At 38.0% G+C, this 26374-nt stretch overlaps 2 protein-coding genes across 9 annotated transcripts; one reads left to right on the top strand and one right to left on the bottom strand.

Moving 5' to 3' along the window:
• The first annotated feature begins 2889 nt into the window (after nt 1–2889).
• Nucleotides 2890–19935, top strand: pfkla (phosphofructokinase, liver a). Of its 2 annotated transcripts, none has more exons than XM_027150922.2 (22): nt 2890–3132; nt 5613–5686; nt 6163–6240; nt 6935–7124; nt 8315–8480; nt 9902–9946; nt 10857–10965; nt 11260–11355; nt 11468–11560; nt 11887–12012; nt 12724–12788; nt 13103–13166; nt 14235–14381; nt 15176–15246; nt 15395–15482; nt 15586–15738; nt 15897–16061; nt 16357–16418; nt 17782–17893; nt 18325–18424; nt 18520–18625; nt 18736–19935. In XM_027150922.2, exons 1-22 carry the CDS (start codon nt 3048–3050, stop codon nt 18881–18883), a joined length of 2343 nt encoding a protein of 780 aa, XP_027006723.2. In that variant the 5' UTR covers nt 2890–3047; the 3' UTR covers nt 18884–19935. The 2 variants fall into 2 exon arrangements, with proteins under 2 accessions (XP_027006723.2, XP_027006722.2); XM_027150921.2 differs by having other exon boundaries at nt 18490–18625.
• Nucleotides 16431–26239, bottom strand: LOC113645388 (protein SIX6OS1). Of its 7 annotated transcripts, none has more exons than XM_027150932.2 (15): nt 26080–26239; nt 25848–25925; nt 24356–24412; nt 24126–24252; nt 23905–23994; nt 23618–23805; nt 23514–23535; nt 23344–23437; nt 22367–22520; nt 22219–22259; nt 21786–21961; nt 21145–21274; nt 20978–21016; nt 20520–20544; nt 16431–16489 (listed from the first exon to the last, which is right to left on the bottom strand). In XM_027150932.2, exons 2-15 carry the CDS (start codon nt 25897–25899, stop codon nt 16461–16463), a joined length of 1224 nt encoding a protein of 407 aa, XP_027006733.2. In that variant the 5' UTR covers nt 25900–25925; nt 26080–26239; the 3' UTR covers nt 16431–16460. The 7 variants fall into 7 exon arrangements, with proteins under 7 accessions (XP_027006733.2, XP_027006724.2, XP_027006728.2 ...); XM_027150923.2 differs by lacking the exon at nt 16431–16489 and adding an exon at nt 20014–20427; XM_027150927.2 differs by lacking the exon at nt 16431–16489 and adding an exon at nt 20014–20427 and having other exon boundaries at nt 21145–21271.
• Between the last annotated feature and the right edge of the window lie 135 nt (nt 26240–26374).

Raw genomic sequence — 26374 nt, 5'->3', positions numbered from 1 at the left:
ACCATCTCTCATTGTTCCTACTGCCCAAGTACTAACCCACTATCAGGACTGTTAAAGTTTGGCAGGATGGGGCTGACGCTTCTCTCCAGCAGCAGTTCTCGCACACAGACTGGAGTGAATTCGCTTGACAGGCCATGACTGATTCCATCACCAACATCAACACCTACACCAATGCTGTCCTTGATCACATCAATAGCTGTGTGGATCGGGTGACTAGACTAAAAAACATCAAAGTGTTCCCAATCTGAAGCCATGGATGAACCAGGAGTTCCGTCTCCTGCTCAAAGCACGCAATACCGCCTTCAGGTCTGGAGACCGGGGGGCATACAGCGTCGCCAGAGCCGATCTGAGGAGGGGAATCTGCAAAGCCAAACATGCTTACAAACAGCAGATTGAGGAGCACTTCAACTCTGCTGACCCCCGACGTATGTGGCAAGGAATACAGGCTATCACTGACCGCAAACCACCCAACACAACACCTGCAAACAGTTCTGCTTCATTCCCCAACGAGCTTAACCTCTTCTACGCTCGCTTTGAAAATGGGAACATGGAACCACCCTGGGAAGGGTGAATGCAAGGAAAGCAGCTGGCCCTGATGGCATCCCTGGTTGTGTACTCAGAGCATGTGCATAGCAACTGGCCGAGGTCTTCACACACATCTTTAATCTGTCCTTGGCCCAGGCAATTGTCCCCACCTGCTTCAAGTCTGCTACCATCGTGCCGGTGCCAAAGCACTCCACTGCAACAGAAATGGCTGACTTTCGTCCCGTCGCACTCACACCTGTCATTGCTAAGTGCTTTGAAAGACTGGTCCTCACCCACTTTAAAGCCTGTCTGCCACCCAGCCTGGACCCTTACCAATTTGCATATCGCCCAAATAGATCAACTGAGGAAGCCATTTCCACCGTACTTCATTTTGCTCTGACTCACTTGGATAAACCTGACACCTATGCCAGGATGCTGTTTGTTGATTTCAGCTCAGCTTTTAATACAGTTAGCCCTTCCAAGCTAACCCTGAAGCTGGAACAACTTGGCATCAGCACACAACTCTGCAATTGGACTCTGGACTTCCTTACGAACAGATCACAGTCTGTTCGTCTGAACACTGTCACCTTCTCCAGTCTCACCATCAGCACTGGGGTCCCCCAGGGATGTGTATTGTCTCCACCACTATACTCCCTTTTCACCCATGACTACATACCTATCCATACCTCAAACAGCATTATAAAGTTTGCAGACGACACCACAGTTTGAGGCCTGATTAAGGTAAGGACGAGACAGCTTACAGGGAGGAGATTCAGCCCCTAGTAGCATGTTGTGAGGACAATAACCTGGAACTTAACACCAAAAAGACCAAGGAGGTCATTGTGGATTTCAGACGTGCTGGCATTCACACTCATCCTCCAATTCACATCAACGGAACTGCTGTTGAGCGTGTACCTAGCTTCAAGTTCCTTGGAATACAGATCTCTGAGGACCTCACCTGGTCTCTGAACTCCTCCATCCTGATCTAAAAGGCACAACAGTGCCTATATTTTCTGAGGAGACTTAAAAAGTCTCGTCTGTGCTACAGGATACTGGAGAACATTGAGAGTATCCTCACAAACTGCATCTCAGTGTGGTATAGCAGCTGCACAGCTTCAGACCGTAAAGCCCTTCAAAGGGTGGTGAAAACCGCCCAACAAATCATTGGTATTAAACTACCCACCTTGGAGGGCATTTCCAAAAAACGCTGTTTGCAAAGGGTGAGGGGCATCATCAAAGATCCCTCTCACCCCAACCACGGACTGTTTACACTTCTCCCATCGGGCAGACACTACCGTTGTCTCAGAGCCAGAACAAACAGACTGAAAAATAGCTTCTTTCCTGTGGCTGTTTCTGCACTGAACAGCTGATATGGTGTTAACAATCACCACTGTACTGTCACTTTTTCTTCTGTGTTTTGCACTATTTTGAACCAATCATACATCCTTGCATCCTTGCATAAAAATATTAATGCCAACAATCCATTCAATACTAATTAAAAATAACATTTATTGATTCGGTCTTTGTCTTGTGAATATTTTTTTTTATTAATGACTGCATTCATTGGACACACTGTTTGTAGAGAATGCACACACACATGAACTGATTTGATTCAAGACTGGCATCATTACTTCATGTATAAAATGTTGGTGTCCACCTTTTCCATGTAATAATACCATAACTTTTGGCTTACTATGTAGTCAAATAATATATAATATAAAACTAATAAAAACTCTTCTTGTTTTAAATTCTCACTGAGGGCTAAAACCCCCTAAAGATGAAACCCTAGAACCGCCCCTGCTCTTATGTCTACCGAAAATCACTGAAATTTTACTTTTTACTTTTACTTCAAATACTTAAGTACATTAAATATCAAAAAATGACGTTTGATACTTAAGTACAGTAAATATCAGATACTTTAAGACTTTTGAATATTGCTTTCTAGTACTTTATACAACATGACCTTCTGTATAACCTCATACCCTTATTTATTACACTGCCACTTGTAAATTAGCCATCTATGCACTTAGATTAGGTTAGGTTAGGTTAGATGCTAACTGCATTTCATTGGCTCTGGACATGTACCTTGCACAATGACAATAAAGTTGAATCTAATCTAATTTTACATGTTTGTAGTGTTTCCTGTGGTCCTAATGCATTCCATTCATCATCAGCATGAGTAGAAATCAATGTAGACTAGAGTACATGTGCAGTAACAGCGCTTCTGTACTGTAAAGCGTTCAATCTTCTGTTGTGATTTTGCAATGTGTTCAATGTGCAGAAGGGAAATTCCAGAGCAAACGGTGGAGCAATGGCGCAGAGCCACGCCCACAACGGGCGTGGTTACACACACACACACACACACACACACACACACACACACACACACAGTTTGTATCCACGGAAGGTCATTTGTGCGCTCTGCTCAAAGCAAAGGGTTTAATTAAGTATCAGAGGATTGTGTGTGCCACTGTGTGCCCTAAACCTTTCAGGAACAGTTTCAGAGTTTGTTGGGATTTATAATGAGTTCTCAGGGTTTGGAGAAGCTCCGAATGACCGGTGCTGGGAAAGCCATAGCCGTGCTGACCAGTGGAGGGGATGCGCAAGGTACACACACACACACACACACACACACACACACACACACACACACACACATATATATATATATATATATACACACACACATATACATAGATACACACACACACACACACACACACACACACACACACACACACACACACACACACACACACACACACACACACACCTTTCAGAATGTTTCGGATTATTTATCACAGTGTAACAGATGTGCACAGCTGTTGGGAAAGTTTGTTGCCACGTTATAAAGCCTCACACACATCAGGTTTCAAAAGATCGCACAATATCCGTCACGATACAAAGTAACATCTCATTGTGGTTATTAAATGACATGAAAGTCTTCTTTAACTTTGTCCCATGCGTCCGATCTCAGCCAGGAAAAATGTTTACAAGACAAATCTAACACCACATTTACTACAGGTCAGGTTCTGCTACTACACGGTGTTAAACACAACAGTATGCACTTTGTTTACGTAACAGATGACGCACTGTACAATATGCAGGCACGTGTTTGGGAAATGAGGGCGTGTCCAACTGTACGTGCAGACAAACATGTACTTTACTGTAGACTCACCATCGCATTGTACTAGTCACTTATTATCAGATAGAAACCAGTTCCAGAGTTACACTTTATATCAATAAAGAGTACTTAGAGGAACCAAAAATAGAAGGGAAACAGGATTTGAAACAAATCTCCAAATAGAGTCGACATGGACATGAATCAGACTCAGAAAGAGCTTTATTGCCAAGTATGCTTGTGTTTTAGTGTCATACACAAAGACGACGACAACAACATACAGACAATAAAAATACGATGAGAATAAAATGTAAATATATAAACGTATGTAAATAAATATAGACGTGTACGTACAGTTGTGCTATAGATGATAGAATAGAATTGAATAGAATGAGATGCAGGGATTTACTAGGATGGAGGAAGTAAAAAATAAATGTAAGCTCATTGCACATTGTTATTGCGTAATGGGGGGCATTTAACTGTTCATGGGGTAGATTGCCTAAGGGAAGAATCTGTTCTTGTGCCTAGTTGTGCAGGTATCTGGGGCTCCGTGGCACCAGCCAGATTGTAAAACATGGTGATTTTCTGAGCCCTTTGCCTCACTCTGGATATAAACAGTTCTTAATAATCCTTTCAGAGGACTGAACCATTCTCCGTAGTCTTCCGATGTATGATTTTGTATCAGACAGTGATCGATGTGCACAAAATAGGCTTGATGATGGCTGAGTAGAACTGTTTCAGCAGCTCCTGTGGCAGTTTAAACTTCATCAGTGTCACAGTGAAGCATAGAGTCAAGACTAATTTGATCGACAAGCTGTCAAAATGCATTAAGGTACTTGTTATTTTAGAGTGCATTAACAAAGGGGAACTTCTTGCTGGGAAAGTTTTTTCCTGGGTACAACTTTTGAATCTTTAGTATGTGCATGGAAGGGTGTATTTTTGCTCTGAAAGGTCATTAAAGTCGGTCCTTGGGAATTTATTATATGCTAAATTATTGCAAAAGTGCAAACTATATACTAGTAAAACAAACGATCTAACCTTGTCAGCACTGTTCAAGCAAATAGGAGAAATACAATTTAGCAGAATATGGCATAAAGACATTTTTAAGTCTGTCTCTAGACCATGAAAGATGAGATTGAGTGTAATCTCACAAACACAAACTCTGTGTGCTATATATATTTTTTTCCAGCAGTTATTCTTGTAAACAATACTGAAATAAAATCACTTCCTGTCTCCTCCTGTCAAAGTAGGTCTCGATGTGATTACATCATAGTATCCCACAGGCAATGATGAAAAAGGAGTATATGGGTCACTTGTCTAAAGGCTTTTATTATTATGATTATTATTATTAAATCCTTTTTGGACAGCGAGAGTTATAGCGAGGGTATAATACACTAACATACAAATTCCCTCTGTTTTTACACTGTCTTTATAATGCATGCTCATGATATCTGGTGGCCATATGGAGATCAACTGTAGATGCTTCTGTAGCATTCACTCGTTATTCATATAATAACTGAATTCATCTAGAATCAGTACTTCATTTAGTATAAAGAGAGGAAAACCTAAAAAAATAGACAATATATAATTATGTAAAGATTATAAATTATTGTTTGATGGGTAATTATACAGTTATTTACAATTTATTACATGAAGCAATATGTTAAAAAAAACATCATATATCCTGTATTTTGTTTTATCAAGGCATTATTATTAAATATTAAAAACATAGATATTCCTCCCAAAGTTCTGAGTGATTGTAACATAAAAACCTGAACATTCCATTTAATGTATTTAAGGATATGTTTTCTTACAACTGAATTAGAACTGAATCCACGCACAGAGTTTAAGACGATCAGAAAACCACGATTAGAGTGCTAGTACGCAAGAGCACGACAAACAGTTGAATAATACAGTGAATAATAAGCTAGAATAAATATGCTGTCATCTGTTTCTTCTGTCTCAGGTATGAACGCCGCGGTCCGTGCCGTCACTAGGATGGGTATATATGTTGGAGCCAAGGTGTATCTGATTTACGAGGTATCTCCTAAATCTGCTAAATCTTACTTCTTATAACAAGAAAGGAAACAAGAGCTCAGAAACAGAGGTAGATAGATGGTGTATAGATGTTATGGTATTACAATAGTATTACAAGTAACTGATTGAAATCTATTTAAAATAGCCTCACTGTTATTGTCATTCATTTACAAAGCTATTTTCTGTGCTATGTTTGTGTATCATAAACATTACCTTTATTCAAAAGTTAGGCACTCTGATTTAGCCCAAATATGACATTAGAGTACATTGGGCACTTTTATATATAATTTTTTATACTTTTTTTTTTATATACTTTTATATTGGGAATATTATAATTGTACAGAAATGAACCGAGTAATTTAAAGGTTGTGTCCAAAACTTGCTTGAGTCTCGTCTTGTCTGTATTTGAGAAGGCTAACACACATGGCCTGGTTCCTTCACTGCATCAAGCCCTCATGTACTGTATCAATGTTATTCAGGGTTACCAGGGTCTGGTGGATGGAGGAGACAATATCAAACTGGCGCACTGGCACAGCGTAACCAACATCATCCAGCTGGTAAAAAGCACTTTATGAACACGTTCTGTGTGTGAGATTGTTTCTGCTTTTTGTTTTCTAATATGTTTGTGTTATATTTGATCTTTCTGTATGTTCACTGCATTCCCTCTTCTCTCTTCTTTGTGTCTGTTTTCTGTTCGGTGATGAGATGCTGTGTAGCTTATGCAGTGTGTCTGTTACTCAGAAGTACGCATTTAGATTCAATGTTTATTGATGGTATTGACTGAGATGCACATCGCCTGATTACTCTGCATGATCTCCCTGTGCTTTGGGGACATGCATCTCATTCCAAAAGCATACATTATACATTGAGGGACACCTCAAAAGTTTTGTTTGTGTGGATGTGAGTGTGTGTGATGATGTCCTGCAATGGATTGGCTCCCCATCCAGGATGTCTCCGTCCTTGTGCTCTGAGTTGCCTGGGATAGGCTCCCACGTGACCCTGAGTAATAATAATAGTAATAAAAGGGACAACTGGTGACCCAAAACCTTACTAAAAAGCTTTGTTTCACTGTTTCATTTCATTTGTATTCCATCTTTAGCTCTTCACTCAGTTGCATTGCTTCAGTGTTCAGTGGCCTAGCCTCGAGAGGGCTGCATTGTTCTGTTCTACAGCTTGGAGAAGATGAGAAATGATCAGCTGTTTTGAACAAATGCACTCGATTTGCTAGTTTAACGCAGATCTTTTCTTCAGGGTGGGACAGTGATCGGCAGCGCTCGCTGTAAAGCCTTCACCACACGGGAAGGACGTCTGGCTGCCGCCTACAACCTTGTGAACCGTGGGATCACCAACCTCTGTGTGTGTGGAGGCGACGGCAGCCTTACAGGAGCGAACATCTTCCGAAGCGAGTGGAGTGAACTACTCGCCGAGCTGGAAGCCAAAGGTACTCACTAGTCCTGCCAAACCCATCGTCATTCAGATAATATTCTCTAATTCCACATTCTGTGCCAAAAATCTACTTCGATTTGTTCCCTGGAATCAAACCTCAAATCCAGAAAGAGCATTTAATGTGATTTAATGATTTAATGTGGCTGTCAGTGGTTTTTGATCAGCACTGACATAAATCCAAAAACTGGCAAACTGGCCAACGATTTACTAGAACATTTCATCTAGTGCTAATAAATATAAATAAATACAACACTATATACACTTTATCCTTATACTGAGGGATGTCTCTTATTAGCCTACATTAGCTACACAGCTACCTCTTTCCTCATCTCTGAAGATTCTGGTGTTTCCTCAGTTTCATTTAGTAGTCAGAGTGTTCTCGATGAGGTATAAAAGCAGTAATGACTTTCCCAAATACAGGGAGCAAAAATGACAACAAATAGCCTTACATCTGTCTCCATTTTGACACGAGTTAAAGAAATATAACATGACTGAATTCAGTGATCATTTCTACCATAAAGTTGGTTGGTTTTATTTCTCTTATACTACATTAACTGAGACAACTTTTTTAAAATCCTTTTAGAGTTATGAAACATCTGCATAACAGTTTTGTCCCTCTTATCACTTATCTACGTATCTCTGTAACTGTCATTTCCTCCAGTTAATAAATGTTGCTTCAACTGACACAGAGGTTTTCGTGTTGCAGAAAGTCCGGATGCTATAAACTACTAAAATACTGTAGCTAAGTGCCGATTTCTATAAGTTAATAAAATTGGCTTAATGGAATTTAAAGAGTGTGTGGAATCATCTTTAATAATCATACAATCGAAAATAATTTAGAAAATTGATTTTAAAAATTGCCGTAAAACTAGCACAATAAAAAGGCAGCATGTAAAGCTTGTCATTGGTAGGATTACAAATGCAAATTTGCCTCACAGACAACTTCTATAAAACGCGAAGCTGTTTTAGAAGCCGTACATGTTCACTGTGGATATGTTTAGCTGTCATTATGTAACAACTTATTCAGAGCTCTGAAAAAAATATTGCTCAAAGCATGCTGGTAACTCATCTCCATTAATAATTCAGTACTTTAACAGGCCAGTATATAACAAGCATATACAGCATACGTATATACATACAGTACATACACACATTCTCACACACTGCTAATGCTATTCTTTCTAGAAAGGATCACTGCTGAGACAGCAAAAAAGTATAGCCACCTAAACATCGTGGGTTTGGTGGGCTCCATCGATAATGATTTCTGTGGCACTGACATGACCATCGGAGCAGACTCAGCCCTCCATCGCATCATGGATATCGTGGACGCCATCACCACAACTGCCACCAGGTCAGCAGCTACACAATAACCACAGCCTGGGGGAAAACATAAAGCAAGTGGTCCAAATATGAACAGGAATAGTAAAAGGAATACTCCAAAAATCTAACCTCTGTCCACTGTATTCTCTAATGTATGTACTGTAAGTCTACAATGCTGGAGTATTCCTTTAATTTATTAAAAAACAGAGCTCAGAATCAAAACCATTCTCTGTGTTGTTGGAGCTTGAGTGTGCATTGTTGCATAATCGCATGGAGGAATCTTCTGAGGCTGACACGGATGTTTGCTTGTCGTAGAATTCCTGTCTGAACTTGCCCTACTTATATTACCGTCACCGGAAGGTTCACTGATATGCAGTTAGAAACAGATTTATTACTGTTGAACATATCAGTAACTAGGTGACATTTTACCAGCCAATAACAGGAAGAAGAAGTCAAAACTAACTAGACTGTTTAAAGCTGGTCAATGTTCATGTGGAGTATTTAGTGGGTCTGGAAACTTTGGCACAAAGATAAGCATCTTCTGTAGGATTCTATGTTAATTCTTTTTTATTTAAACACATACTGTAGGTAACAGATTATAGAGGTGTGATTGGACAAGATTTTGGTCGCACAAGACTTTAATGTGGGGTAAGAACATAGCAAGACAGGATCACAATTAACGAGTGTTGCATGGTAATATCATATAACGTTTGGTATTGGAGACTTATAGAAACATTCTATATGGCCAAAAGTATGTGGAGACCAAACCATCACCATCAGACTTCCACAGACTGTTGTTAAAGGTCAGAAGCACATCATTTCAGTTCTCTGGCATTAAAAGGACCAAACCTGTCCCATCATGACAGTGCCTCTGTGTACAATGTGAAGAACTCAAGGGTCCTGGACTAAGCCCTGACCTCAAACCTAATGAGCGCCTTTGGGATGAACTAGAACAGACTACACCCCAGACCTCCTCAGCTAAAATCAGTGTCTGCCTAATGCTTCTGGGGCTAAATGATCACAAATCTCCACAGCCAACATTGAATGGAAAGCCTGGAATGAAATATTCAACAAACACATGTCAGTGTGATGGCAAACCTTTGGTCATGAAATATATGCTGTCAATTATTTCTGAGGTGACTATTATTAAGACAAACTAAACTGTGCTAGATTCTGGGTTATTTCTATCTCACTGGACTTACAGTGTTTTTTTCTTCTTGATTTTATGTTTCACATTAATTGACTGCTAGCATTTGAATCTAGCTTTTAAAATCTAAAACCTAAAACCCAAGAAGTGTATTCTGGTTATCAGTACAGCAAAGATGCTTAATGTTTGTTTGCTTGTGCTTTAAAATGAGCCGCATACCGGCTGGAAGATGTTGATTATATCCCTAATTTCACTAATGAAACACTTCTAACACTTTGCACATCTCTTTCCCGACTATTCTGCAGCCATCAGCGCACATTTGTCCTGGAGGTTATGGGACGACACTGCGGGTAAGTCTCTGTTTTCTGAAAACACAGCCGAATCTGAAGTAAATTCAGGCTTTATTTTATGAAAGACTTTATAATCCTGAAAACTTATACCAGTGCATAAAGTTGTGTTAAAAAGATTTTGTTTTATCTTATCATGACTGACCAGAGGAGCACAGTGACTTACTGGTTAGGACTTTTTCCTTGTACCTGTAGGGTTGTATATGTGGAGTCTGCATGTTTTCCCCTGGACTTCATGTTATTCCTTTGAGTACCTCATGTGTAGAATAAGTGCTCCAAAAGATGGATGGATAGATAACATAAAAATACCACCTTAATATATCACTTCCAAATATTTCTGCTGTAAACATTCAGTGAGCAGAGAACTATTGGGTGGTCTAATAAAGTAGTATAGGTGTTTTAAGGGAGGGGGGGAGGGCTTGGGGGGTGCTTAAAAAACAAAACTATTTTCATTTATGATTATAGATTGGTTCATTAGACTAGTGCATTAATATGCCTTAAATAGAAGTGCAGCCCCTGGAGCAGGGAGGGTTAAGGGCCATGCTCAAGGACCCAGCAGTAGCAGCTTGGACATGCTGAGGCTTGAACCATAACCATTTCGATCAACAACTACCCATCTTAACTTCTTGAGCTACTACTGCCCTAATGCAAGTGTATAATAAAATGTTTTAAAGTCAGAATGAAAGAATGACATAACTAACTAACTAACTAACTAACTAACTAACAAACAAATAATATTAAGTAAATAATATTAATATATTAAGATAAATATTAAGAAAATGCTTGTATTTTAAAGGACAGCTTTTTAAAACTGAAGAGGTGTGTGTGTGTGTGTGTGTGTGTGTGTGTGTGTGTGTGTGTGTGTGTGTGTGTGTGTGTGTGTGTGTGTGTGTGTGTGTGTGTGTGAGCGCAGATATCTGGCTCTGGTGTCTGCATTAGCGTCTGGAGCAGACTGGCTCTTTATTCCCGAAGCTCCTCCGGAGGATGACTGGGAGGATCTCATGTGTGCTCGGCTTGGAGAGGTGACTGAGAACAAGAGATCTATATAGATAAATAGATATAGATCGACTAAATAGATCAAATAAGCATTGAACCACTTTCACAGAAGTAATCACCCCATATAGATCTACTTTCAGACAGGCCTGGATTCTTCAGCTGTCGCGTTTTCTTTCAGTCAATGTTTTCCGTTGTAGTGCTTACTGAACTCTGTGTGTGTGTGTGTGTGTGTGTGTGTGTGTGTGTGTGTGTGTGTGTGTGTGTGTGTGTGTGTGCGCGCATGTGCGTGTGTGTGTGTGTGTGTGTGTGTGTATGTACAGAGCCGAAGTAAAGGATCCAGACTCAACATCATCATCGTTGCCGAGGGAGCAATCAACAGAAAAGGCGAGCCCATCTCTTCCAGCTACATCAAAGATGTAAATATTTTTAAAATATTTACCACCAGCATTTAAGATAAACATCCATTTTCATTACATTATTTTATAACATTATTATTATAACAGTAATGATTTCTGTTTGTGTGTGTAGCTCGTAGTGAAGCGGCTGGGTTATGACACCAGGGTGACTGTTCTGGGCCATGTGCAAAGGGGAGGAACTCCTTCAGCATTTGATCGAGTACTAGTAAGCAGTTCAAACTGAAAGATCTAAATATTTAAAGTCTGGAGTAAGCCGTTTAGTCGGTTGAAACTTAAAGGGGCACAACCTCAGCAATCCTTTCTGCAATATTTATGTGCCAAAAATCTAAAGAAACTTCATCGGGGAATTTATTATAAGGCATGATTTATGTGTTTAAATAAATTCAGTTACAGCTACACAGATACAATTTGGGACACACCTCTAGTATTATATTCAATGTGTGAAATATATTTTGTGCTTGAGATAAAGCATTATGAAGAATTATATTGTTTTACTTTACATTCTGATCACTGGCCTGGTTGTGTTTCTAGAGTAGTAAGTTGGGCATGGAGGCAGTGGTGGCATTGATGGAGGCGACTCCGGATACACCTGCCTGTGTGATTGGCCTGTCCGGTAACCGGTCGGTGAAGCTGCCCCTCATGGAAGCAGTGGAAATGGTAAGATCCACACCAACACTCTTAAATCACGTACTGTAGTACTGCATAACGTTTGTGGCACTGCTCATATTTATGTATAATTTATAGCATAAAGCAGGCTTGTTGAAGCAGTATGGCTCAAGGGTTCAAAAAATGTAGGTCTCCTTTAAGACAGTGTTTGTGAAAGCTTAGTGTGCAGCAAGTTAGTGTGCAGCACTCCCTGTTTTGAACTTTGGTTACATTCTGTTTAAAGGATCATGTGTTTCACATAAAAGACATTAAAGTGCCTATTGGTGAGAATCTGTATGTCCTGCACACATACAGTATGGTGCCCTAAAATAGACTGGCATCCTTCCAGGTGATATTCCGGCCTCAACCCAAGTGTTACAGGGATAAACTCCTAATCCACTGCAACCCTGACCAGAAAAAAGTGCTTTACTAAAATTTAGATGAATGAGTTCAATTTTATTTTTAAATGTGACCACTGCAAAGCGTATAGCTGAGTATTTCTGGCCTTGCTTAAAATCAGACAGTTGTGGGATTTACATTTTGCTGACCAGTTACTATCAAAGAATTTGATTCACTGAGCTGCAAATGAATTTGTTTTGTATTTAGAATTTATAACAGATGCGTATCATCATTTTTGCGTATTTGCCCAACTGGCTCTTGACTTTTAGGACACCCTGTAATATTATTCATTCATACAACATTTCATCCTTTTGCTCCCCCCAGACTAAAGCGGTACAGAAGGCAATGAACGAGCAGAGGTTTGAGGAGGCCATTCAACTGCGTGGAAGGTGAGGCTTGTGTGACGCCCTGTAATTCTGTCAACAACACAGTAAAGTAGTCCCCAAATTTGGGTAGTAAGCTCCTTGTTCTGGTTGATTACTGTGTTAATGTATGAATGTCGCCTAGTGGTTAAGGTGTTGGACTACCAATCGAAAGGTTGTAAGTTTGAATCCCAGCTCCATCTAGCTGTCATTGTGGGGCCCCTGAGCAAGGCCCTTAGCCCTCAATTGCTCAGTTGTATAAAATGAGGTAATTGTAAGTCGCTCTGGATAAGGGCGTTTGCCAAATGCCGTAAAGCTAACAAACTTTGTGTTCATTTCAGGAGCTTTGCGAACAACTGGAGTATTTACAAGTTACTGGCATACCACAAGCCTGCTCACGTCACGGTAAAACTTTAGACATGCCATAAAATTTCAGTGATTGTTGGGAGTATCGACATGACCCGAACATCTCAAATATTCTTTAACAGATTTAAAGAAACAGTATGCTTTTGGAAGCTGTTTTAGTAGGTATGTACGTTTGTGTGTTGGTTTGTGTATAGGCTCTGTTCTCTAGCTGGTTTGTTGGTTATCTATAACCAGGCCTGACTGATAGCAACTGTAAGGAGCTAAGAATGAACAAAAAATTATTTAAATGCTGTAAGTGATGTACCAGTACAATTGAATTAAAGGGTACACATTATATAATGCATCAAAATCATTTATACAGTAAAAAAAAGTCACTATAAATCCAATTTCGATTTAAAAAAAAGGGTAAGGGTCTTAAAGTGTGTTTGGATATTGTTCAAAATGATCATGTTCATGAATGTTGTTTATCTGTGTATATTATCTGCACTTTATCTGTGTTATTTCTATTGTCAATACGTTTTTGAGACTTTTCTGATCCGAGACTTCTTTAGCCAACCCTTATCAGTCAGGCCTTACTTAATAGGCATTAACGCTTTTTAACAGTACAAGTGATGTTCTGTACTGTGGGCAGAATCAGACATTTTAAATCAGTATAAACAAATGAATCATTGCTGCAGGACTGATAGAAAATGAGTCAGAATGCTGTTGGCTCTCAGAGCGAGGCATTATTACCTCTGGGATAATAGACACTTACACAGAATTTTAGTGGTTGAAGGTAACGCTTTCAAATTTTAGATGCTTATGTCTTCACTTGGAGCATCTTGGAAGGCAGAAATTGGTTTAATTGGATTAAGTCCATTACTCACCACTGTATAGTGTGTCATGTGACATTGCTGAACATGGACACCACATAACAGGAACAAACTCCATTTTTTAGCCTGTGGTACAAAGAGATAATCTCTGAATTCTCATCTTGTGCTGTGTTACACTAATACTAATGAGATACTAACTTCTAACTAACTGGCCTTCAGTGCAAGGTTAGAACAGCTTTATGAGTCAAGCTGAAGAGTTTGGTGTTAATGCTGTTGCATTGTCATTTATCTGCAGAGCAACTTCTCACTTGCAGTCCTGAACGTGGGAGCTCCAGCAGCTGGTATGAATGCAGCTGTGAGGTCTGCAGTGAGGGTGGCACTGGCATCTGGCCACAAAGTCTACACAGTTTCTGATGGATTTGAGGGTCTTGCCAATGGAGAGGTGAGGAATTGAGATTGCAAAATAGTCTGTAGTGATGTAGGCTTTTTACGACTATACTGTAGCTCTGACTTTCACATTCACAATGCAGTGAAGACAAGGGCTGGGTCCACTGTTAAGTGTGTAAGTGAAACGAGCAGCCTAGATGAGTGCTTTTGGGAATCATTGTGCTTTTTTCGTTTGATAAAAAACAGAATTAAATTCCATTCATACCTTTGTCCTGCTGAAACTCAGTAAAAGCGTTCATCTCATGCTCGATAAGCATCAAGTACATTAAAAGTTTAAAGCAATGTAATTACTTCCTATTTTTTGAAGATCTGCAGGCTTTTGGGGCTATAAATATTGACTTTAATTTTTCCTGTGCTCATATAATCATGTTTTCAGGAGTAGTTGCTACCAAACTGCAGTCTATCTCTTCCATCTTGCACCTCTCTGACTGTAGGGTGCAGAGTCTGACTGTGAATATATTTGTGACTCCTACAACAATCTGACAGTATTTACCTCTCATTTGCAAGAAGTCGAGAAATCCTCCATTGTGTACCACTCACACCATCCTCATTGCAGGATTTTAGCTTGTCTCCCTAGAAAATGAATTCTAGGACAAGTCAATTCTTCTAGCACGATGCTGCAATGTATATATACAATAATAATACAGTAATAATAATAATAAATAGAAAAAATGGGCTATTGAATTTGGATGTTAATACAAAAGAGGTGCTAAAGACTTGCCACAGAATGCTTCAGTGAGATTAACCTATTATGTAATTTTATAAACATAACTTCCTCCCTGTGTAAAGGTTAAAGAGATGTCTTGGAGTAGTGTTGCTGGTTGGACTGGTCAAGGTGGCTCAGTTCTGGGGACTAAACGGTTGGTTAAAGGAGCTTGTATTTATTATTGTTATTATTATTATTATTATTATTAGTAGTAGTAGTAGTAGTAGTAGTAGTAATATTTGTAGCAACCTTATCCATCTGATATTCCATTCACAATGACATTTTATTGTTATCCTTTCCAGAACCCTACCAAAAGCCTGCATGGACAAATTAGTTGAAAATCTTACCAAGTACAGCATCCAGGCACTGCTAGTAATTGGAGGCTTTGAGGCAAGTTGCAATATACTCTTCTTAGTTATGTATGTACTTGCATTTAAGCCATTTGCCACTATTGGGCTGTTTGATCAAACCCAAGAGCTCTTTTATTCTTTAGGCCTATGAAGGGGTACTGGAGCTGTATGATGCCAGGGGCCACTACAATGAGCTGTGCATACCCATGTGCATCATTCCTGCTACCATCAGCAACAATGTCCCTGGCACCGAATTTAGCCTGGGTGCTGATACTGCTGTCAATGCAGCTATGGAGGCAAGTTCTGTGCAATACAAGTAGTCATAGTGATACAAATTATATATATATAATATATATATATATATACATACATACACACACACGCACACACATTACACAATATTACCTTTTTACACACACATTATATGCATAATTTTATAATGTTTTTCCATCAGAGCTGTGATAAAATCAAACAGTCAGCTACAGGAACAAAGAGGAGGGTATTTGTGGTGGAAACCATGGGCGGATATTGTGGATACCTGGCAACCACCACTGGCATTGCTGTTGGAGCAGATGCTGCATATATATTTGAGGAGCGTTTCAATATAAACGATCTGAAGGTGAGATTTTAATCATAGTTAAAGACCATCTCCAGCTGTCTAATTGTCTGCCGTAATCCACGGTGGGAAAACCACAGTAAGATGCTGCCTGAAAGTGAACTCGTGTGAAAATAGAGACATTTTACATTTTGCACATTGATTAATTTTGTTTAATACGAAAAGATTTTCACTAGCACAGTAGATAGATAACACACCAGCCAAAACAAAAGACATAAATAACGTGAATTCATTTGAAGGTCTATAAGTTCAGATTAACACCAGCAGTCTCTATAATATAGTGCTCTTCTTTTGATAGACGAATGTTGAGCATCTGTCAGAGAAGATGAAGAAGGACATCCAGAGGGGTCTGGTGCTGAGGTACAATCTGTTTTGTGTAACACACACTGCCTTCAAAGATGGCTAGGTCCTCTCATGCTCATTAACGCAGGCTAATGAAGTCAAACAGAATCATTATACATTTCTGATGAATGTACAAGAGACCCTCCACTTCCTGTTTTATAATATAAAGTCATTGTTGAGACACGTCACAGCCTGATTGCTATCTCAGTCAGTTAATTATATTTGACAAACTGAATTAGCTTTGACTTGAACTGTTTCTAACAAGAGTAATTTATCCTCCTTTTAAACTATAGGATACATTTATATGGATAGAGCACACTGATTATATTACATTAGTAACCAAGCTCTAAGACGTTTATATATATATATATATATATATATATATATATATATATATATATATATATATATATATATATATATACACACACACACACACACACACACACACACACACATAATAATATATATATATATATATATATATATATATATATATATATATATATATATATATATATATATATATTCTTAGAGCTTGGTTACTAATCTAATATAATCAGTGTGCTATTAGACAGTATATATATAAGAGGGTCACGGTGGCTTAGCGGTTAGCACGTTTGCCTCACACCTCCAAGGTTGGGGGTTCGATTCCCGCCTCCGCCTTCGCCTTGTGTGTGTAGAGTTTGCATGTTCTCCACGTGCCTCGAGGGTTTCCTCCCCCGGTCCAAATAAGTCAGAGCAGTGAAAAACATCGAGGTAGACTGTAAGGAAATCCTATCAGACTAAATTTCAGATATATATGACTAGATAAATCCAACTCTACAGTCACCTGCATGTTCTGTAAGGCGACTGTAGGAAAAACATATTTATACTTGTAGGATTTTACTACATTAGACAGTTTTTGTTAAATAGCTATCAAGTCCACTACTGTTTTAATTAATGAACAAGTAAAAATTAGCACTCATGTAATCCATAATTTATCGAATATCAGGTTTCAAAATATCACCAATATATACAGTAAGAAAGACATTTAAGGAGAATTCACACAGGCATTAAACACAGCAGACAGGAGTTGATTGTAAGCGTTTCAAGCCTGTGAGAGGAGTCCGCATGTGCTGTACAGTGACTCATGCAAAACTATATGCAGTCACTATGCTATGGCTCTGAATTGTTGACAGCATGAAAATGTAGAGTTCGAGGCAGTGAAAGGTTTCAGCATTATTTTGCCATTTTCCTACAGGCTGAATGAATCATTGCTGCAGGCAGAATTTGGCACCGCAGAATATGAGTTTGACGCATATGCTTTAAGACATTTACAAAATATGAGTCAGTACTCTTGCATAAGTTTGAGAATATGACTGAATTTCTCTCGACACAGGAATGAGAAATGCCATCCACAATTCAGCACCGACTTCATCTATAACCTCTACACTGCTGAAGGAAATGGAGTGTTCGACTGCAGGGTCAACGTACTCGGACATCTCCAACAGGTCACTGACTGAGCTTTTCAATTGGTGAACATACATCTATGTGTCTCTGCGTCTTTATTGTACAGATCTCATCTAATCACATGTGAATTATACATTATGATCTCAGACCTGTGTTTTTCAGCTCACTGGAACAAAGAGTTTAAGCAAATTACATGCTATATTATTTAAATTACTTACTTTACAACCTTTGTGGAAATGGCTAATCTAGAGATTTGATATGTTTATATGACTGACATTTCATTTGAAATGCTTTCAATAATAATTTGATACTCAGACAATCTCATGTTGATTGTTTTGTCAGGGTGTGTATTAACAGTACAGCACATAAGATCCCAGTGCAAACATGGCAAACCCATCTACTTGAGTAACTTTAAGCATAGTATTTGTTTCAGCATTCTTTATTTTGTTTCATTTTTATTTTTATTTCAAAGGGAGGCGCACCTTCACCTTTTGATAGGAACTTTGGCACAAAGTTGGGCGTGAGGGCCGTGCAGTGGCTTTCTGAGAAGATGGCTGCCACCTTCAGACAAGGTAAAACAATTAGTCTTTTACATAGATAGAATTCATACTGTAGTTTACATGTGTCATCTTTACAGAACTGATACCAAATGATGCCTCTCAATCAGGTTCAGTGTTTGCCAACTCCCCGGACACTGTGTGTGTGTTGGGTCTGAATGGCAAAGGACTGACGTTCACTCCTGTGCCTGAACTAAAGGAGCAGACTGACTTTGAGTGAGTGTTCAAACTGAACTTTATCACATTGAATTTACACTCATGAATAAACTATTATACTTATGGTATGATCTTTTTTTTAAAAAGACTTCTTTGTCCTTTCATTACAGGCACAGAATGCCGAAAGAGCAATGGTGGCTGAGTCTGCGACTGCTACTCAAGATGCTGGCTAAATACCAGACCAGCTTCGATCAGTACGTCACAGGAGAGATTAGACACGTGACCCTTCGTTCTCTCAGTCAAGATGAAGGGTTTTAGACAGTCACACACATAACACTGATGTTCACCAGCTTGCCCATTAACACAATCTATGCTATGGGATTTCGTAAATGCTTTCTGTGGCCAAACTAGATCGCTTGTTTATGGCTTCAACATTTTTATAACTCGATTTCATCTTTGGTGCTCTATCTGAAGCAGGGAACAACAGTATTCTTGATAGTGTATAAACTCTCAAGGGCTGAATTAACAAAAATCTCTTTCCAGTGTTCTTCCGGCAATAAGAGTTCCGAGCTACTTACATTCATTTCATCAGCAACTGACTTATTCGTTAGGAATCTGAAGTGAACTCGATGAAATCACATTTAAAATGTTATATTATATATATTTTTTAAAAATGACGATTAAAAAAAGATTCATTTAACGGTTAGTTGGCATTTGGAAGGAAGTGTGTGAAGATCTGTTTGACATTCAGGTATTTCTTGACCATTTTTAGATACTGTCATTAGGATCTGCTTTAATGCTAAAGGCTTTAACCTTAAAATTAGGACTAACACTAAATTACCAGAGATGCCACTTAAACTATAATTACTGATATATCAAATATATATATATATAACAAAATATATAATTATTTATAACTGTAAATCCTACAATAGAAATGTTAAAGGTCTAACAGCAGCGTTCTCTGTTGTACACAATGGTCTAATTTACTTTTTTTTTTTTTTTTGTAAACACTGGAACATTCGACATTCAAAATCTAAGCTTCTCATTCATGATTGTGTCATTTTGTGCCTATATACTGTAATGTGATGTGTATTCATTCTCAGTGTGACATGTGAAGTTATTTATAAGCCTAGAAAGAGCATTTATAAAGAACATAGCGTCCAATATTGTGGGGCATTTTGTGAAATTGTTCTATTCACAGTGTTTTGATGACATTTACTGTTGATATGTACAAAACCAACCAGACTAACTTTCTACCTGGTTTTTGTTTCACACTGTAACACTCCTCTGTTTAAAGTAATGGAAAAATAGAAACTTAAATGTGAAATGAATGCCACAAATACACATATAAAAGTGATTGAAACAAAGTCCTGCCATTGTTTCTAGATTATTATACAGACAGCACTGAACAGCTTCACAAAATATATCAAACTCCAATATACCAGTAGAATCTAATTATGTGTTTTATTCATGACACCAAACAGACATTTTCCCAAACTGGAACTTTTGAAACTGAAATAATTGTATAATTTAGCATTCATTAACCTTATTAGAACATCAGTCCCTGTTCCATCAGGAACTATATCTAAAATCAAATAAGGAAATTATTAGACATTAGAAATACAATATTATTAAACTGTAAGATTTGTTTCAAGGGCTTCTCCGAATCGGCTAAGAAGTACTAAAGCTAAAACTGCGTATGGTAAAATACATAAATAAAGGTTAAAGATTTTCAAAGCTAAAGGAGAAAGGGAAAGTGTCTCCAGTCCCTAGTGACTCTTTGGGATGAGGGCTCTTAGAGCTGAAAGAAAAAGCAAATTCTTCCTCTGTATGACTGTCTGAGTCATCAAACAGAAATCCTGCCAAAGTAAAGAAAGTGCTCACATATATTCATATCACAAAAGACAAATGTCATGTGTCATATTGTGTATTATGTTTAAAGCCATCTTACCTGGAAGCTTCGTTTCAGGTGTTTTCTACAGACAAAATAAATACAACAACAACAAAAGGTTATTTATGAGAATGAAGTGGCATGAATGAGGAAAAACTGCCACATAACATAGAATGAAAGAATAAATTAAAATGTGCCTTTTTTATTGTATAGATGAATTGTTAAGTTCTTAAAATTAATAATTAATGCACTGTACTGTATGTTCACTGATTTCATGGAGGCATCACGGAACTGATAATGTAATCTGCAATCAATCAATCAATATATATATATATATATATATATATATATATATATATATATACACACACACACACACACACACACACACACACACACACACACACACACACACACACACACACACACTTCAGGCTATATTATGAAATTTCCGATCCTATCCCAAAAATAAATATAGCCACATAAATTCCTCTAGTTGTGTTACTCTAATTGCATACCTTGTTGAAATAAGAGCTGGAGAATGTGAAAGGTGACTCCTGGAAAAAAAAAAAACAATTACAGCATAGCTGTTGCAAGATAAATATAACACAAATACAAAGTTTAATTGCAGCCAGGGATATCAGGGATTTGATCTTATAATTATTTTTTATTTGTTTGGCCTAACCTCGTGTTGGCTCGGCCCTACTTCAAGGTCGAAGCCAGAGAATGTAGGAGTGTTTGGTCCAGAGTTCATGGAGAAAAGGAATGTTGGTGTTTCTCCACCATTCTGGTGACCCTGAGCTGTATTGGGACTGCTATTGCACACAAGATATTATATCTGATTAATTTGTTACCTTTGTGACAATATGAATATACTGCATAAAGGATCTAACCACTGTCTCTAAGCCACTCAATTATAGGTGCATCACCACTACATGCCAAATCCTGCATAAATCTGTCCTACCTGGTCAGGAAATTGTGTAACCTAACTGTTATTATGTTAATATCATCACAAGAGTCCAGCTTAATCACCACAAACACTGCCTATTAATTCACGTAGCTAACTTAACATGGGTTTTAGGCTATTTTACAGTACATACAATAAACTCCTAGTCAGTGTCATGAGGACCCTGCAGCAAGTTATAATTTGGAAACCCTGGCATAGAAAGTGTTACATTAAGGTTTAGTGACAGAAAAGTATAAACAACTATTTCTAACTTGTATGATGCACTATGAGTTCTGTACTTAAAGTTTTTTAATACACTTCCTGTGATATTCTCTAGTATTTAAGAATACAGATCTAAAAGTTTGTTTGCTGTACTGTACATTAGACTGAATGTTGGCGTATCCAGTGCTCTCATGTGGATGGGGGATGATGGAAGACACACTGCTCCCTTGTTACCGCCCTCCTCCACAGTAGCTTCTGCACTTTCCTGCTGCTCCTCAGCCTGCATCACGTCCTCCAGTGTGTCTGACACACAGGAGGTGTTCAGATTCATATCCTGCTTGCAAGAAATGGGTGAGAAGTGTGTGTGTACAAAAAAACCTCCACAGACAATGTGACATCCCCTAAACCACACTCAGCACTTGCGAATTTGCTTTATACAAGAATTTGTTGGATCGATCAGAAGCTGTTCTTCCTCACGTATTAAAAGTACTTTATCAAATGCAGACATTTTTCAATGAAACAGAAAGATCACACCATACTATTAATACATGCCACGTTACAGTATCAGTGAATTAATGTCATTACACACACCACTTCATCTGTGTGTTCTTTTTCGTTCTGGTCCGCTCCTTCTGAGGGATGAAACATATGCATGAACTTGTCTTGAAATAGTTTCAAATAAATACAGTGTCATTTGTATTCAAAAGCCATTAAAAAAAAGAAATATTTGGATCATTACCATCTCTTATTTCTGAGACTGCCCATATGGTGCTACCAATTACACCCACTTCAGATGAATTTGACTCATCACCACCATCTGTTTGGGCCTGATTGTTCTCCAAAGCCTTTTCATCCATCTCAATTTGAACATCCTCTTGCTCGGTTTTGGTACCCTAGACATCAGAAATTGATGAGGAAATATAAGGGAGTAAAACAACCTTAGACTTACATTATGTAAACATTTTTAACAAGTTTTAAATAACGATTTCGGTTGGCTAGTTATCAATATGCTGAGTGAATGACAAGATGGCAGATTGTAATGATGACTAGTCAACATCCGTCTCGAGTGATCAGATCACAACCGATATGCATAGCCATTTACGCCTGGCATTCGATTAACACTTGTGGTCGGATTTCATACATCATTTCACAAACCAAAGGGTATCATTCACATATATTATGTCTATATTACTGCTGAATGCCTGCTGTACAGGCTCTGCTAAAGAAATTTAAAAGTGCATGAGCGATGAGATGAAAAAGCATCTCTCTTCCCAACAGCAAGACAGAGAGCTGTACTGTTCAGTGCGACTGCCAAATAGTTTCACAATTACATTTTTTCTGCCTAAAGAAATACAGTCATTCATTGCAGGGTCCATCAATCTGCTTTGATTCCCCTTACCCATCGAAAATTGATTGAATTGATTGATTGAGCATTAACTCAGATTGATATTGGGCCGCATCACCCAACCTCATCATTGATTTTTTTTTTTTCCATTTTCAGCCTGCCCTGCTTTGTTTTGTATTGTTTCTAGTGTAATTTGTAGTTTCTGTGAATTGAATCAGATTTAATCATTTTCACATATTGCCATAAAAGAGACCAAAAATACTACAAGATCATATTTTCAACAATTTCTGCATTTCCAAAACTGGGTGTAAAGCCACCATGTCAGCGAAAGGAAAGATTAAAATATCCTTGGATGGGCAGGATTATTGTACCTGTGCTTGAGGATCTTGAGGAGATGCTAGAACACCTTCGAGCTGGGTGTCACTCTCAGACGGCGGTGCTTGTTGTTCAACATGTTTCTGAACACTGATATAACATGCACAGCTATGGATTGCGTCACATTTCATAAACGAGCTTAAACTACTATAAATTATACATTTACCTGTCACATGTGACATTGTCCTCTGTATAAAAACAGAACAAATGCAAATTATAGAATAGAATAAATACATATATTCTGATACAGTGTGTTGTTGATTTAATTACCTTGCAGAGCTTTCAACTCTTTCTCTTTCGCTATTATTTCTTCATCTTTGGCTCGGATTCTTCTTTCAATTTCCTCATTCTCAGCCTGAATCTTTAGGAGCTTTGTGGCTAGAGGATTCTGCAAATACTCCTCTTTATGCTGCTGATATATTTTCCAGTAGTTTTCCATTCTTTCCTGAAACATCTTCCTTCGGGAAAAAAAAAAAAAAAGCACTTTTGTGTTGCTTCACACAGATGTCAGTACTGTGAAATACAATTCAGTGTTCATGTTGAAATTATATTCATACATGTCTTGATTATAGCTTTCCTCCCTTCTTTCAAGCTCAGCTTCCAGCATCTTCTCGTATTGAAGCAGAAGATCTCTTGTTCCACAAAGACTGGGGATCACAAAGTGGTAAGAGAGTTTTCTATTTTACTGTAGAAACTCATTTAATGTAACAGAAAGTTTAGTAATCCTGAAAAATATAAAGCATAGACGATTATTTGGACAGTTTTGCTTTTAACATACCTCTTAACATTTTCTTTGTAGCATTTGAATGTGTTTTGTTTTTGCTGAATGTCCTCCTCTAGTTTCTTTATAGTCTTCTGAGTTTCTTCAATACATTTCTTCTTTTCTTGTATGTCTGCTTTACAAACTGATGAAACAGAAGTTTGGTAAGAAAAAGAATTTCATAAGCATGTTGATATATTTGTAATATTTACTTGATTATAAACTGATCTAATGCCTGGAAAACTCACTTTGAATTTGTTGTGTAAGGCCACTTTTCTTCTGGGCTAATTCTTGAGTCTCTAAAGCTGTTAAAAGTTTTAAAACGTTAAGATTTCTACTTTCTGGTTGACAGAATATTAACAAGCCTAAACGTATAGGGCTTACAGACATTACAAAGTATTTTTTCAGTATTTTCCTGTACTGTAATTTAACTACAGAAACATACACTAGCTATACAGTCAACAGTTTGTGGACACCTGAACATCACACCCATATGTGCTTTTTTTTCCCATTCCAGATTTGATCTGCCTTTGCAGAAATAATAACCCCAACTCATCTGGGAAGTATTTATACCAGATTTTAAAATTGATGCTGTTGGGATTTGCTCATTCAGCCACAAGAGCATTTGTGACCTTAGATGCTGATGTTCAGTGTAGATGTCAGGGCTCTGTGTACGCCGCTTGAGATCTTCTACACCAACTTTTAGAAACCATGTCTTCATGGACCTCATTTTGTCAAAAAAGTTTGGGCCTCTTAGTTTTTTAAGTAAATAGAAATCACAGGGCTGTCAAGTGTCACACATTGAGCGTGACAGTCACGCATTTTGGTCTTTTCTCATGCTCTCCCGCCACACATTGTATTTCTCACGCAGAAAAACTGACTATTTATCATATATTTAATAAGCCACAGTGCCCAAAATGTATCTGTCCGCACCGCTGTCTCTATGGAACCGGGCAGGAATCAAGCGTGTCTCCCCTGGAGTTCTTAGTCAAGCCTGACACTTATCAGCCAATCAAAAAAAGAAACTACACAATAGCCAATCAGAAAATAGCACTATTATATATGAGTAAGATTTAACACAACAACCAATGAAAATAAAAAAACATGCATTATGGAGGTTATTTTTGATGGTCGGTTGAAAAAAAAACTCAACACAAAATGGCTTCTCTTGACAGGACATGTCTTCAATCATAAAACAAAAAATTGCTGGGCTTGAGCTGAACTGTTTTAAATGGGAGCAACATTACAAATGATAAAGGAGTCTAAAAAGGCAACAAACACTTACAATAAACAACACCAGTCATAATCTCTCTCTCTCTCTCTCTCTCTCACTCACACACACACACACACACACACACACACACACACACACACACACACACACACACACACATTAATAAATGGAAATTGAACATATACTTTGTATTTAGTTAAAATGTGGTCTGTGATCCTGGTGAAACAGGTTTTTGGGGGTGGGGGAGGGGTGGAAATGTCACTCTTGCCTGTCTTCAAAACTTGAGAGCCCTGAAATAATAATGTTACAGAGTTAAATAAAACATACAAAGACATCCTCGACACTTGTGTGCTTCCAACCAACAGTTTGTAGAAAGATTGAATATGGGTGTCATGGTCTGTTGTCTACATACTGTACTTCATTCACTTCCTTTGTGTGAACACATTGAGACATTTTCTTTAGCTTTCCCATGTTAATGTCACATGAGAAGAAAGTACAACACTCACCTAACTGTAGCAAAAGATTGTCCAAATTTACAAAACCGGACTGATCATCCATTATGTTTTAAATCCACAATTTCACACCTGTACCAGAAGTAAACAAGAACATAGCAAGTTAGCTCCTGTGGCTAATTTTAGCTAACCGATACTTATTAGCTAAACCGCTAACTTTCTTTCTTATAAAATCATTTTCACGTTTATTTATAGTTAGATATCGTCACTCATGAAGGTATATCACCTGAAATTATAAATGGCGCTGAATTATTTTGTAATGCCGTTAAATATCGATGGTTTAAATCAGATATTCCCTCACCGGAAGCTAACAGGCTAACCCTGATAGCACAACTTCAGCCTCGCGCACATATAACAGGTGTATAGATTAATTTAATGTGTAGTTAAAAGTTATAGTATAATTTAAATGTCCATATAAATAAGGTCTGTTAAAGAAAAACACAGAAATGATATTAAAACACATTTTCTTAATTATATTTTTTAAAATATGCCAACTCTATATAATAATAATAATAATAATA

The sequence above is a fragment of the Tachysurus fulvidraco genome, chromosome 6 (assembly GCF_022655615.1).
Source record: "Tachysurus fulvidraco isolate hzauxx_2018 chromosome 6, HZAU_PFXX_2.0, whole genome shotgun sequence".
NCBI lineage: Eukaryota > Metazoa > Chordata > Actinopteri > Siluriformes > Bagridae > Tachysurus > Tachysurus fulvidraco.
Note: the sequence above shows the minus strand (reverse complement) of the source record. Positions and strands in the feature narration are given on the sequence as shown.